General features: G+C 42.3%; 1 protein-coding gene across 1 annotated transcript in view; it reads left to right on the forward strand.

Moving 5' to 3' along the window:
• TMCO4 (transmembrane and coiled-coil domains 4) overlaps nucleotides 1-14383 on the forward strand; it is a 37254-nt gene that overhangs the window by 12848 nt on the left and 10023 nt on the right. The window contains exons 7-12 of the mRNA XM_009646476.2: nucleotides 124-243; nucleotides 2260-2424; nucleotides 2986-3122; nucleotides 4623-4707; nucleotides 8482-8599; nucleotides 11617-11734. Of these exons, the coding sequence (XP_009644771.1) occupies nucleotides 124-243; nucleotides 2260-2424; nucleotides 2986-3122; nucleotides 4623-4707; nucleotides 8482-8599; nucleotides 11617-11734 (743 nt within the window). The remainder of the gene's footprint in view (nucleotides 1-123; nucleotides 244-2259; nucleotides 2425-2985; nucleotides 3123-4622; nucleotides 4708-8481; nucleotides 8600-11616; nucleotides 11735-14383) is intronic.

Here is a 14383-nt window from a genome sequence, read left to right on the forward strand (position 1 = left end):
TTTTGGAAAGTAAAAAACCTGATTCAAATTACCCAAGTACTTTCTTACAAAATTCTACCATTGGCAGAGTCTGTCCTTGCTGTGCAATTTCTGAGACTCGCGTTTCTGCCTTGCTGCATGTAGGATACAAGATGAAGAAGCGTGTGGGAGCCATAGAAGAGTTTGAATTCCTCCCACTTACTGAAGGAAAGCAGCTTCATATCACCATAGCAATTACTGGATGGCTGTGCACTGGCAAATATGGTAAGAACAAGACAAGGAAACTGAGAGAAGCCTGGAGAGCCGTGTCTGTGTTCTGTTCCAGGCAGTATTTGTGCTCCTGTAGGACTGTTGCATTTCCCACACTTGCATGGCCTGGTAACTAAAACAGATTGACTCTCAACATAAGACTTTGTAACCCAATCTGCAATCCCAATCAAAATAGAGGAAAGAGAGAGGGCAGTAAATTGGTAGTGATAGTCGGATTGGTAGTAGTCATAGCAGGATTGTTTCTGTTAATAAATGCTGTATGGTTTTGCTAGGAAAGGTCTCTTTGTGGTGGATGATTTCCAGCACGAGGACAAAGTGTCTCACCTATCTCTGAGACCTCCAGCAATTAACAGAAAATAGTGCCTTTTTTCCTTTCTCGGTATCTCCCAGCTAATGAGGTTTATTGGCAAGAAAGTCCCGTCAAGTAAATCCTGTTAAGCACAGCACTCAGGAGGTGAACTTACAGGCAGCAACCTTGAAAGGTCTGTAGTGTTTTATTTTCCAGTATAGCTTGTCATGTAAAATATGTCAACTGTCTGCTGATGTGTTCAGCAACCTGACTGAACAGCTGCCAATTTATTCAGAAGCATAATTAACACTGGATATCATTAATGCAGAAGGATGTCTCTGTCCTGTTGCTTGTTAGGTTGCAGCTTGCTGTCAGAGTGAGTATTTTCACTTTGCAGTACCGTGCTTTGGCTTTTCTTGTTGTCTGCTTGCCAGCGTCCAAATCCCTGGGGTTGGAGGGCTCCCAGGCACTGCTACAAAGACAAGTGTGTCCCTTCAGGAACCTTTTTGTCTGTGTGCCCTTAAAAGGGAGTTACAAATGACACACATTCTTCTTCCATAACTAGCGATCTGCTATAATGTTTAAAAAAGCAAAATTAGATTTTTCATCCATTTTCCTCCTTACAGCTGCATCTGTCTATTTACACACTTGCACGACTCCTTTAAAAGAGAGGGACTGGGGACAAGGATTTTGATGGAATTTGCTACCTTGTGATTTTTGAGCTGCCACTAGCTGCCCAGCTGTACCTTCACAAATCTGACAGTATATTGTGGTGCCATTTGGCATGGGGCTCTCTCGGGCCACTTTGATCAGCTGCCTCAACCTGCCCTGCCTTGTTTGGGGAAGGAGCAGTGTGGGAATGATTTTAGTTAGTTAAAATGAAAATTATGCTCTGCCCTTCAGAGTTCATCTGCCATTAATTACATTGGCAGGCACCTCTTGGCCACTTAGTACAAGCTACACTAAAAACAGGAGAGAGAGTATGGCTTAAAAATTATTATTTCAGCCAAGAATTAGGCTCACACAGTGTAAATTATCCATTATCTCTCAAATGTCCAGGCACTGCTCTTGATTAGCATCTGGAGGGAAAAAATTAAACTGAAGTGGCTAACGACGCTAGATAGCAAAGTAAAAATAATTTCAGTCTGGATCTGCAAATGCAGATTCCTTGTTTTCAGACAGAGCCATTACTGCAGTCCTTGCCCATCCAACTGAAGCACTGGGAAGTTGCTCTGCAATATATTTTGACAAGATCTTACATATTTTCTGTGCTTCTGGTCCCATTGAAGTCAGTCAGTGCAGCCAGTCAGTGCTTCATCTTCTCAGGACAGGCCCTCCTTTGGTCTATATGAGAAGACGGAGCTGCAGGATGTGGCCTGATGTCTGACAGTAGGAGGAATGTCCTTAATACCTGACACCATTAGTGTTAATGTCCATCTGTCTTGGCAGTCTCTGAGGCAGTTGAATGGGTCATGAAGTCAGAGCCTGTCCATGCTGAAAAGCTAAAGCTGCACGATTATTTACAAAGCCCAAATTTATTGTAAAACAGTGGAAATATGGAGTCTAAACCTCACAGTTTTAAATAGGATTTCTTGTTATCACAGTATATTAGTATATTCCAGAGTCCTGGCGGTTCTTTTCTGATTCTTTGCTGGACTCATCTTATCAGGAGTTGCTGCATTTTCTCTGGACATGAATTCTGTCTTTGCAACCTTTCTCAGGGAGCTTCACAGCACCATGGAGCAGCATGTTGCGATCGAGTGAGCAGTATTGTCTGGCGTGGGAATCCAAGTACTTGATGGAGCTTGGCAATGCCTTAGATTCCCTCCTGAATAGTTTTGTGAACATGATGGCTCAAGAAGCCCTAAAATTCACTGTCTTGTCAGGTAAGAACCTAAATCGTGTCAGATCTGCTTGAGTGGCTCTTGTGCAGTGATGCTGTTGGTCTCTGTTTAAAGGAGCTTTCTTAAACAAGGAAGATTTCTGAGAAGGCATATCCTTTGGCAGTATTGGCACTGCCCTGCAGAAGGGGCCCAAGAACCTTCTCTGCCACACCTGTGTTTTACGTTTGCTTTCCTGGATTGCTGTGCCTCCATGTCATCGATTCATTTTTTTAAAATTACAGCTGGAAACACCTTCCTTCACGTGTGACTGTGTTTATTTCTCTATGTTATTACACTGTGTTTTACTGCTTTACATAAACCTTTCAAACATGCAGGTTACATTCATGTATAGTGTCTGTTTGCCTCCGTATCAGAACATCAGATTCTTTCTTATCTTTAGCCTAGCAAAACATTTCTCAGATCAGCTCTTGAGAAAGAAGAACTGGAAATGACAAAAGGTCCTAAGTTTAGCTTTTAACTTCAGTGAACCGTCTTGCTTTTGATGTTTCCTAAGAGCAGCTCAGATTTGTTACTATGCTGTGCTGTTTGCTTTATGTGTTGCAGGTATTGTGACGGCCTTGACTTGGCCAGCTTCGCTCTTAACTGTTGCCAGCGTCATTGACAACCCCTGGGGAGTGTGTCTCCATCGGTCTGCTGAAGTAGGCAAACACCTAGCACATATCCTGCTCAGTCGACAGCAGGTAATTGGCTAGAAATTATCCAGGAATAATCTCTGGAAGGGATTTGGCCCATGGAGGTTAAGTTTTACAGTCATGCTAGTTAACTATCAAGTGGTATCTTTCCAGGGAGAAGAAAATTAATAATAAACTGAAAAATTAAAAAATGGTGCATAAAGGTGACCAGCGTGTGTCTGGTTCATTGAGGAAAAATAGGAGGTCCAAAGTGAATCAGAGAATTCCTGATAAGATTCATTCCATTTAACCTGAAGCTTTTCTAACTGAAGAAGAAGAGGTCCAGGCCATAAATGACAAGTGGCTTGACCACATCACAAAACAGCCAGGCCAACTCACCTAGTGGAAATTTGAGAACAGAAAGATAGGTGAAAAGGAAAAGAGAATACAGAGTGTTAAAAATATACACTGATAATTAAGAGACACTAGCAAAACAAGGTAAGAGAAAACTGTGCAGCAGGAGATGCACCATGAGCCACGTTTTTGCCTGCAGAGAAGTGGAATGGGCTGGTACCTGAAAGAAGTGACAGAAGTTATTAAGCCTCCCTGAGGAGGCTTGCAAAAGACATTTCTGCCCCCCAGAAGCCTGCCGTTATTTGCTGGGCTATCACTGGCATGAAGAGAGGCTGTTTGCTGCTGCCCACGTGTTCGCCTCACAGGCATGTTAGTCCAGTATCGATGATAGAGGAGCCCTATGGGAGCCGTGGCCCCAGAGGTGCGTGTCATAAATAACAATGTCAAACAGCAGAGTGGAAACAAACTTGATTTCTCCAAAAAATACAATCGCAGGAAAGGCAATAAACTTTATTTCATACAAGCCCTTTCTTTTGCTTGGGGGCATTTGTTACTGCCTTTTAAGAATTCCCTATGGTGAAAACACACATTCCAATGCGTGTCTAAAACTAGTTAGCGTGATGTCTAGGGAGTCCATCGCACACCTGCTCCCTGGTTAAAACAAAGGCCATTTTTCATTGTTGTTGAGATTAGGCTTGATTCAATTTGATTTGATCTTATAGAAAACCTTATTAGGCTATTCAGAATAAAAGCTTACCCCATGTCATTTTTTATAACAGCCACACAGTGCTGCTGCCATTCAGTCTTTAATCTAGAAGTGCTCAATGTTTTTGTATTACAGCTGCTGCTTCTGTTTATTGAAACATTTCTAGGAAAATTTTGTTCCGTGAATTATGCTTTCATTTGGAAATTTCAAAACAATGACAGTGAATGTTTTGTTTCTGTTTGAAACATCTACTTTGTTTTAACTTCCGGTCATTGGATTCTCTGAGTATCAAAAACTAAAAAATACTCAGACATGCACAACTCTGAATGTTGAACTGTGCATAACTAAGGATACATAATCCCTTTGAAATCAACCAAATTGCTCGAATGTTTAAAAGGTCATGAACGAGCACAAGCACTTTGCGTTTGAGGGTCTCGGGGATCTTCTGGCCAGTCTCTCTTTCTAGGTGTAGAACAGTATTTGACACCGTTTCCTTCTTTCATTCTTAGGGAAAGCGACCTGTCACACTGATTGGCTTCAGTCTGGGTGCAAGAGTCATTTACTTCTGCCTGCAAGAAATGGCACGAGAAAAAGGTAAAATTCACCTCCTAACCTTTTTCTCCTTTGTTTTCCTTCCTGCTGGTAGAGAAGTTTTTCTTCCAAGAGGAAGAGTTCTTCTGGAACAGAGGTTGTATCTTTTAGGATAGGACAGAAACCTAAAAAAATGGTTTTTAAATGCATTTGGAGCCAAATTCTACTGTCATTTCCACCAGTTCAGTGGATTAAATCCGCCGTCTTCACTCGAGGTGCTCCAGTGTGTCAGTTTGGTCTCCAGTTTGTAAACAACAACTTGACATTTTGTGACATTTGACTGCTCGATCAGTCTGTGAGTTGCCCACGCGCCACTGTGATCTTGGCAGAGGATGCCTTGCCTTTATTGGAAGCTCTCTGGAGCTATTGTATCTGATTCCCTGAGTCCTCCCTTCCATTTAAGTCACTGAAATGCCACTGTCATCTGCTATTTTCATGGTAATTTTTCCCCAAAGTCAAGTATAAAACCATCTGTCAATTTATTACCCGTTGTGGTTCTGTTTATTAATAGATTCTATTTTTAATTTAGAAAAAGAATAAAATCATTGTGATCAGTTGATGTAAATTGTATCTTGGAGTTGAGTCAGTAGTTGAGTGTGTGCATGCAGCCTGCCTTCCCCCCCTACGTAGCTAATTTAATTCATTAACCATCTAGCCTCACAAAGAGTCACTAATAAATAAGGAGCTTTATAAAGGAAAACATTCAATAAAGTCGAAGAAGGTGGGAATAGAGTCAAGTGAGGACGGAGAAGGTCAGCATTTTTTCTGTTGACAGCTGCGTGCCAGAACTTCACTTCTGGTTTAAGATGGAAGTCCTCAAATACAGGAATTCTGTTCTCAAAATAAATCTAATCAAATCCAGAATGATCCTAATGGAGTTATACTGAAGCCAGAACCCAGATCCTAATCTGGCCTTAGATCTGCTCTTTTTGTGTCCTAAGAATGCCGGGGGCTGAGATATTTTCAGGCTTTTATTTAATGGTCTGCAGTCTCTCGCTGGAATAACATGGGACTGTAGCTAAGTAATACGTGAAAGGAAATCATTACGGGTCTTTGAGGTTGGCTGCCATTCTAAAGAAATCTAAGCATCGTAATTATGTATCATAGCAGCTCCCCACTGTACGCTAATTTTTCAGTTCCTTAATTGAATTATGAAAGCTGAGCTGTTTGCAAGATGAAAAGCAGCATGTTTAGTGCAGATTGCCAAGCCGTTCTTCACATGCACATTCCAGCGCAAGCCGCAGAAGGAATGGAGCTGGGACCTGGGACATCTGAGACTGATTTGGGTTTGGACTTGGATGTCTCACATAAAAGGAGTACAAGGCCTAGTCATGCAGGCCTTTTGTATCCAGATGGCAGTGGCATTTCTGAGGACAGATAACTAATGGTGGATTATCCAATGAAACACTGTGGCAGAAACTCAAATTCTCTTAGAAGAAAATACTGTTCTGCAAAGCAAGTAAATAACCTTCGGCATACTTCATCGCAAATGTCTTTGAAGCCAGAGCTTAGTAGGTTTCCAGAAAATGACATTCTAGCAGAAGATGTAGTAATGACCCATCAGAGACAAGCAACTACATGAGAAGATCATTGGTCTCATTTCTTCATCACGAATCCCGTGCGTTTTAGTAAATAAGAAGTGTAAACTAATGAAAACTGACAATGGTCTGAACCTGAACCTTGAAGCCATACTGCGCTCGATAGGAGTGAGGTATCACATGTTACGTGTTTGTCTAACACTGATCACAGTGCCTACAGAATCACACGTGTGACCAGTATCACTGCTGGGTTATCATCTCTGCTGTTGTTAGGTATCAGGAACACTGCTGCCAAACCCTGCCGTGAAACGCTGTCCTTGGCACTGCAGCTGTACAATGCCCAGAGAGCACTAAATTCCACCCCTGTTCTCTTTTCAGCAAGGATGAATGTGATAAGATGCTCTCCTCTTTGCCCAGCAAGCTGTACCCTAAAGATACAGCAAAGCTCAGCTCCTGAAGACTGGCTATGGCCTCTGGGTCAGCTTGTATCTTCCACACCTTTTCCGGACAAATCATCTTGCCAGTTTTTAAAGTTTGCCCATCAGTAGTTGTTTGGGGCTTTTTTTTCCCCCTGCTGTGCAGACTTTATTATTCTTCATCATATAAGAGGTTTGCAACTGTGAAATACATTTAACTGATCTAGAGTGTCAGCAACTACGTAGGCCAGTTCTCAGGTTTCTGTCCCCTTCGGTCAACATTCAAAGAAAATGAGTGTTTTTCAGCCAAGGCTAAACATTTTTGTTCTGAGCAAGAAATAAGCTGTACAAAGGACTGGAGAAACAAAAGCTTCTGCTACCTTACCCAAATGTTCAGGATCCTGATGAATTAGCTGTTTGTTTATTCAGTTGGCTCACGCTGTGGCCATGGAATTTAGTACCTTGGTTGGAACAAGCTCCCCGTTCGCAAGGCTCTGGGTTTCTTTTTCATTGCCCATGATTATGGGAACAGGACTTTATTGCTCACAGATTACACTAACAAAATTGAATTGCTCTTTGCTGTTCTCTTGATGGGTGCAAAAATTTGCTTTGCAGTAAGAAATAATACCACGAGAGCTCTTTTGGATTGTTGTCAGGCGCTGGGATTTACGCTGCAGAGAAAGATGCAGGCACTGCAGGCAGCTCCAAGTCCTTTACTGCTATTAGGGAAAGGAAACCAATTAATGTACATTTTAAAAGTCTAGCCAGGCAGCACCTTTCTGTCATAATTTGATGTGGCATGCAGTCATTCTCACTTTCACTTCCCCGTAAACTTCAGCATATTATTTTACAAACTGTGAACGCCAGCCTGAGAATGGTTTAGCTCCCATCTTGTGCAGGCTGGTCTCCCACAGGTGGAGAGTATGGATTTGGCACGCTATGCCCATGAGTCTCCCAAGACGTGCACTGCTGTGAATTTCATTTAACTGCTATGGCATCAGGTGCTTGATCTCTCTTTACAAAGAAGATTTATGAATAGATATTAATATATTGTTTAGGAGTTTAGGAAAGTAGCAGAGCTGCCCGGTATTTCTCATTCAGCCATTATTTCTACTGAAATTCCCCAGCTGCAGCTGTCTGATAAGAGAGGAAGATTTATTGTGCTTAAAAGCCAATGTTCCTTTTCAGCAAATCATGCCCTGGGCATTCAGGTTAAAGTACCCTTCAAGAAAATCAAACCAGTTTGATAGATTCTCACTTTGTGTCGGCAAATGCCTTCATTGTTTCTAGTTTCCAATCAATATTAAGAATTTGAGGGTTTTCTGTTGCATGTGAAGGTCACGTTTTTCATTAATTCAGCTCTAAGGGCTGGTTGTGGGAAGAATTTATCATGCTTAATATATGACATTGGCTCGCTATATGGTCTGTCAGTTCCTTTCACCTGTTTCAACGCATAATAGTTCAGCTCTGTGCAAACCCAGATTGATAGGTCTGTGGCAAGAACTTTCCCCAGGTTTGCTGCTTGAACTGGCTCTTTCTGGACAGAGGCCAGGCCACTTCTGCTTCTTGCCATCAGCCTAGCTCCTTTCCATGTCTCAGGATCTCTAATTTTCATTTACCAACTCCAGCTGGAACTGCAGACACTTAACGTTTATGAAAAATGATGTTTAAATCCTCCTTTCCATTGTTTCTGTCTTTAAAATTTAAACCACAAAAACGATGATTTTTCTGTAGTGCACATCTGAACATACCCCTCCTTCGTGTAAAGATGTATTTTCTGATCCGTCTTCTAAATCTGAGCTGTTCTGCTTTCATCTTTATAGACTCTCAAGGGATCATTGAAGATGTGGTCTTACTGGGAGCTCCAGTGGAAGGAGAAGCCAAGTACTGGAAAGCTATCACGAAAGTGGTGTCGGGCAGGATCATAAATGGTTATTGCAGGTCTGTACACGCTCCATCCCGTGCTTCATTATCCTAGCATCACTTTGAAATGATTTTGTACATTTTGTACATGGTTAATGGTTGGACTTGATGATCTTAAGTGTCTTTTCCAACCTAAATGATTCTATGATTCTATGATTTATCCCTTTTAAACGTTTTGTGAATAATTGTTCAGCTGGTGAGTACGTTGATGCAATAACTCCAGAGACAGCAGTGCCAGAGCCTCTTCCCTCCAGAGGTGTCTCCCTTGGATTAATTGGAGATGACAGTCTTCAGGAGACACTTGAAGGCTGTTCTGCCTCCAGCTCTTGGCTGTTTATGATGCAGAGTTACACTGGAAGCCTGAGGTGCTCAGTATGTGGGTCCTGTTCATATGGCAGCAGTGTTATATCACCCTGGCAGCTTAAAGCTGGGTCAGTGTGTTTGTGTGCATAATCTGACATATTCTAAGGCCCCTTTAAATCTGAGCTTTATGTAAAGGACTATAAATATGGCCATAAAGTTCACTGACAGTTAAAGAATGTGAATTAAAATCTATAAAAGCTTTGAAATACAATTCACTAGGGGCTGCTTATGGGGAACAAGATGTGAAAATTGCAATGGAAGGGAAGGAGCTCAAGCAAATGGAAGAATTTTTATACCTAGAGTCAGTTTCTGTCAAGATAGTCCACATGAACAAGGTATTTTACTTACAAAGGAGGTATAGCTGGAAGAGCTGTAGCAAATTTACTAAGGATGTGAAGGAATAGAAAGGTTACCTTGAAACCAAATACCGGCCTTTTAAAACTGTGCAGACAACTGCTGTGCAGAGTTGTGAGAGCTGCTGAGTGAAAAGGGGGAGATTCAGAGGCACAAACCAGCTGAAGCAGTCTTACAAAAGCTATTAAGAATTCAAGTGACAGTATCAAATCTAATGACTGTGCATTGGAAGATAATTGTGACAAGAACACTGCTTACCAGCACAATTAGAAGAGAGGAAATTAAAATGAAGGAATGAAGCAGGGAAGACTAAGAGAAAATAAATTGAGAAATAACCAGGCAAGAAGATTAGCAAAGAATATGTAGCTGCACGTCAAGACAGCTTATAAAGCCACAAGCCCTCAGGTCAAGGCCAGTTGGCACTTTTCATACACACATATATGCCTACATACGTACATATAAGATGACGCAGTATTGTATTACTGTGCATCTAATATAGTGTATGAATTTACAAAGAAGAACTAATAAAAGAACTAAAAGCATTCAAGATTAAAACAGTAAATTATTAATCCCATCTGTCAGTTAGGCTGAAAATGGTTGCTTTTGTCCTTTTTGGATCACGGGAGGTTTTATGGATGCTGGGTGTGCACACCAGTTACAGCATCTCTTCATGTGATGCAAGGAAAAAGCAATTGCTGCCTCCTTGGGAGTGCTTCGGTGTTCCTCCAAGAAGCCATAAATGATAGCAATTGTTGCATATGAGTGAATTTGCCCTGGCAAATACCATTCCTCCCTGTGTTATACAAAAATCAGTTTCACTGCAGAAAGCTCAGTGTGTTCATTTCCTATAATAATAATAAAAAAACCCTGATCTTGTTATAGTTTCAAAGCCTGCATGTGCTGTTGGAATAAAATACTGTGTGTGTTTGTACCTCTGTGTGTGCAGTAATTTGGTTAGTTGGTGCTTTGGCAAGCCCATGTTGAATGAAAAATGATGTCAAAATTGTAGCTTGTTGCTCACAAATAGGAAGAAGCAGGTGAGGAGGCTGTCAGGAAATATTCCACGATGCTGGTTCTCTACTTTGACCTCAGATGCTGAATTTGAGGGTTATTCAGTTAGCACAAGGGGCAGCTAGAGGAGGTGACTGAGAGATACGGAGGATTTATGTGAGGATATTAGATATGAGAGAAGGACTGTACAAACATTTCGTGGTAAGACCTCACCTGATCCTGATTTCTTGAGTCTTTTGCTTAGATAAACTGTGGCCTCGTTCTGTCACTTTAGGAGTAACTCTGTTTGGATCAGATGAATTACATTGAATAGAATGTCTGCAAGATCAGATTTGGGCCCAATTTGTTGAGCTTCAGTCCAGTGTAGCTTCTCTCCTTCGGCTTTGAAGTCTGAAAGGACACGGAGAGTGAAGGCCAGCTGTCAGAGCTGTCCCGTCCAATTTCACAGCAAGGTTACAAATTCCGAGTGGGAAACCTTAACCAAATTAGTTAGACTTGTTCAGCTTTTGACACAACCCATGCCTGAGTAGCATGGATGCATTGCAAAGATTTTGCAGAGCTCTGCATAGACTTACAGCTCCTAGTGTGGAGCATTTTGGAGTGGACAGGAGCAGCCAGAAACGTCCATCTGTGCATTTCAGCTGCTGCCACCACAGAGTACAAATACCACTCGCATCCAACTTAAATCCACTCTGTAGAGTGTAGTGGCATTTAGGTGCCCAGATTTTACGCTGTGGCTCAGTGCAGGAGAAGAGGTTACGCGTTTCCAAAGGATGCAGCGCCTTCTCTTGTCATGCTATAGTCTACCCTGAAGCCATCACAGTGACTTACAGCAGTACTTTACAATGGGAACAAACTCTTCCTAGTTCTGTCATTGAAACTGTGTATTTATACAGTACCTATAAATCAGGAGCATTCTGAGGAACTTCAGAGTAGGTATTTATGTCAGCAACATTGGTATTGTAGGCCTCATCACGTTTACAGCTGTCTGCAGGCTGGAGAACTTCTACCTATTAGTACATTAAAAAGATTAAATATGTGAATGTATTGCAATCTCTGAGGAAATACAGAAATAAATAGAAGGGTCAGATTTTTAATGAAATTCAGACTCACCCTACTGTGTCCCAGGAACCTGCCCTGAATTTGGCAACTGCTGTGATTCCTGCACCAGACAAAGCTGCAGTGGGCCTTGGTCCAGACATCGCTGTGCTTCCCGGCCCTTCTGCTCTCCTTGTGGGCTGTGTAGTCACAGATTGCATTGGTTTGGCAACAGGATTTATTCTACTTTTCTTCTGCTCTGCTCCTAGGGGAGACTGGCTGCTGAGGTTTGTATACAGAACCTCTTCCATCCAGATCAACGTTGCAGGCCTCCAGCCAGTAGACTTGGATGACAGGAGGATGGTAAACATGGACCTTTCGTCTGTAGTAAGCAGTACTTCTTGTATTCTCATTTTTTTCTATCTGTCCTTCGCTTGCAGCACTGTAACCTCACACTCATTGATTAGGGGAAGACAGGATACTGAAGAGAGCACCTCTATGCACATTGTCCCTCATTCCTTTCTTTGAGGTGACTCTCATCTCAGACTTGACTATAGATTTTGTTGGCCCAGCCAGTGCTCAATATTGAGCAAAATAATGAGAATTTGCCTCTCTTGTTGGATACATTTGAGGGTTTTTGGGTTTTGAAATATCTCATACTGGAGACAGAAAATGCCACTATTCTTGCAAGCCCCGGATCAGCAGGTAGGTAAGATCAGCAGCTGGGAGACCTGGAGCTCACACGCATGACTATGGAGGAGGTGCAACCTGCAAGCTTATCGTGGTGGAGCCTTCAAGGGTCGTCCAGGGGCAAGTTCATAGGCCCTTATACCTTGGTCCCCTGGGCTGCATTGACACCGTGCTGCAGGAGCCAGTCTGTAATTACAGAAGCTCTGTGATGTCGATGGCTGGTTTGCTAGGTCCAGACGTGGGCTGCTGCCTTTTTTTGAGTGTAGATCTCCAGGAAGCGGGAAGAGATTCACCTGTATGTCTGGTAGACATTGAGTTTCCTCAAAGCTATCTGGCATCATTAATGATAAGCCGCTATATTGTATATCTAGCAATATTCAACTCAATTACCTTAAGCAAATTAATGATCTCATTGCCTTGTCTTCACTCATGAGTGAGCTCTTCCGCAGAAAATCATGCCAAACTTAGCTTGTGCATTCATACTTGCAGTAATATTGGACATGCAATCTTGTTTTTCTTAATGTTTTAACTCATTCTTCACTCTCTGCAAACTGGACTGGAAGATGCTCAGCACAAAGCTCAGGATACTTCCGTGGTCATTGTTCCTGCCGTGACTCCCCCCAGATGTCCCCACAGGCTGGTAGGGGTTGTCAGCGTTGCTCCAGAGCCAAAGGCACTTTTAAGTGCTTTCAGATTTTTTGGAGCACCAGCCTGCTGAGCCTATAAATACCCAACTGTTACCAGCTCATTTCATTCATTATAACCGAGCTACGTGCAGCCCTTGCCAGAAAACACAGGGCTTAATGCTCTACAGATAAAATAGAGGCTTTGCAGAACAAAATATAGCCTTCCCAGAAGGAAGTGGTGTAGTAGAGGCTTTTAAACATGGTCCAGCACTGTAGCTGTTCTTGTATCTTTGCATCTTACCGGGTTGTCTTGGTTAGCATTTCCACATGCTCCCACATCCATTTTTTCACTGTCCCCAGAGTTGCCATTAGTCGCTTGCGAGCAGTGACATCGGTTGCTGGCATGAAAAGAAAAATGGCCAAAGATGTCAAGCCGCGGTGGCACTGGGGTGACTTTTCCTGTTAGTTCAGTCAGTGTTACTCTCCTCTTTTTGACTTCTCTTCAGAGACCCTCTTTCTGTTGACCTTCTGCTTCCTGAACTTCGAGACCCCCTGGAGTCCTGCAGACTTTATGCTGCCTGGCTCGCAGCAGCCTCTCCATTTTTCCCCCAGAGGAGCAGTATTTACATTTCAGCTAAACGATAATGGTTGCAGAGCTGCTATCGGCTAATCTTCTATTGTTGTGCATCTGTATCCGTGCTGCGTGATGCCAGCAGACAATCCCAGTGCTGTTCTCATTTCAGAAAGAGCTGACACTTTCGCTCGTTTAATGTTACGCAAAGCATTGGGGGGAAAAAAGACCAACCCCTGCCCCAGGGGGAAAAACCTGTATTAAGTAAGTGTCATTCTCTTGATCCATTTTCCAGACCATGGAGCTTTATGAAAAGAACTACAGTGCATTCCGATGAGCATTTTTAAAGTAAAAGGAGCAAGAATGGGGAAGGAAGTATTCAGGGGCAATATTTTTTAAAGTGGCAAGAAAACAAAGATGGATGTTGCTGCAAATACAGTGCAGTAGCATAACAGAAATATGTAGATAGATATTTTCTGTAGTGGGGACCAGCTCCATCCCTGCCAATGCCCTTGTTGCAGGTCCTCGGGAGTCTCCTTCCAGGAATAAGAAAGGACAAGCTGTGATAGAAGAATAAAGCATAGGTGATGCAGAGGTGCTCAGTATGCAAATATTGTGCAGGCAGCCTTGGTATTTTAGGCATCTCCCAGTCCATCCATCATGAAAACCGGGCTGGATCCAGAAGGCTTGGTTCTCTTTGTTGTGGTAGCATCAGAATCCTCAAATGAGTGGAGGACTAAGAGACCTCAGTATAAACAGGAGTTCACCTCCAAGGCATTTATTGCATGTCTCTCTTGATTAGTATGTTTTTTATCTGACTGTCAGTAAAAAAAATGAGAGAAAAATGTCCTCCCACTCAGCAAATGCAGTTATAAAAGCCTTCCTTGTGGTTACAATGGGACTGATTTATTCAGTAGATTTATTTGACAGCACCTGTTACAGAGACCAAGGATGTAATTGAGCTGTAGTGTATTAGATTGATTGCTGTTTGTGCAAATGGGATATTGTAGATTACGTTTTGCATTAACATTTGAATATTGCAGAAATGCTCAGAGTTAGAACGTAGGCAGAGCATTTTCATGGAGGCTCACAAGTCAAGAAGACTGCTTAAGTTTCTCCAGGCAGTTTTACCACAGCAGAAACCAGGAA

Source organism: Egretta garzetta, unplaced genomic scaffold (genome assembly GCF_000687185.1).
Source record: "Egretta garzetta isolate BGI_Z169 unplaced genomic scaffold, ASM68718v1 scaffold69, whole genome shotgun sequence".
In the NCBI taxonomy this organism is placed as follows: domain Eukaryota; kingdom Metazoa; phylum Chordata; class Aves; order Pelecaniformes; family Ardeidae; genus Egretta; species Egretta garzetta.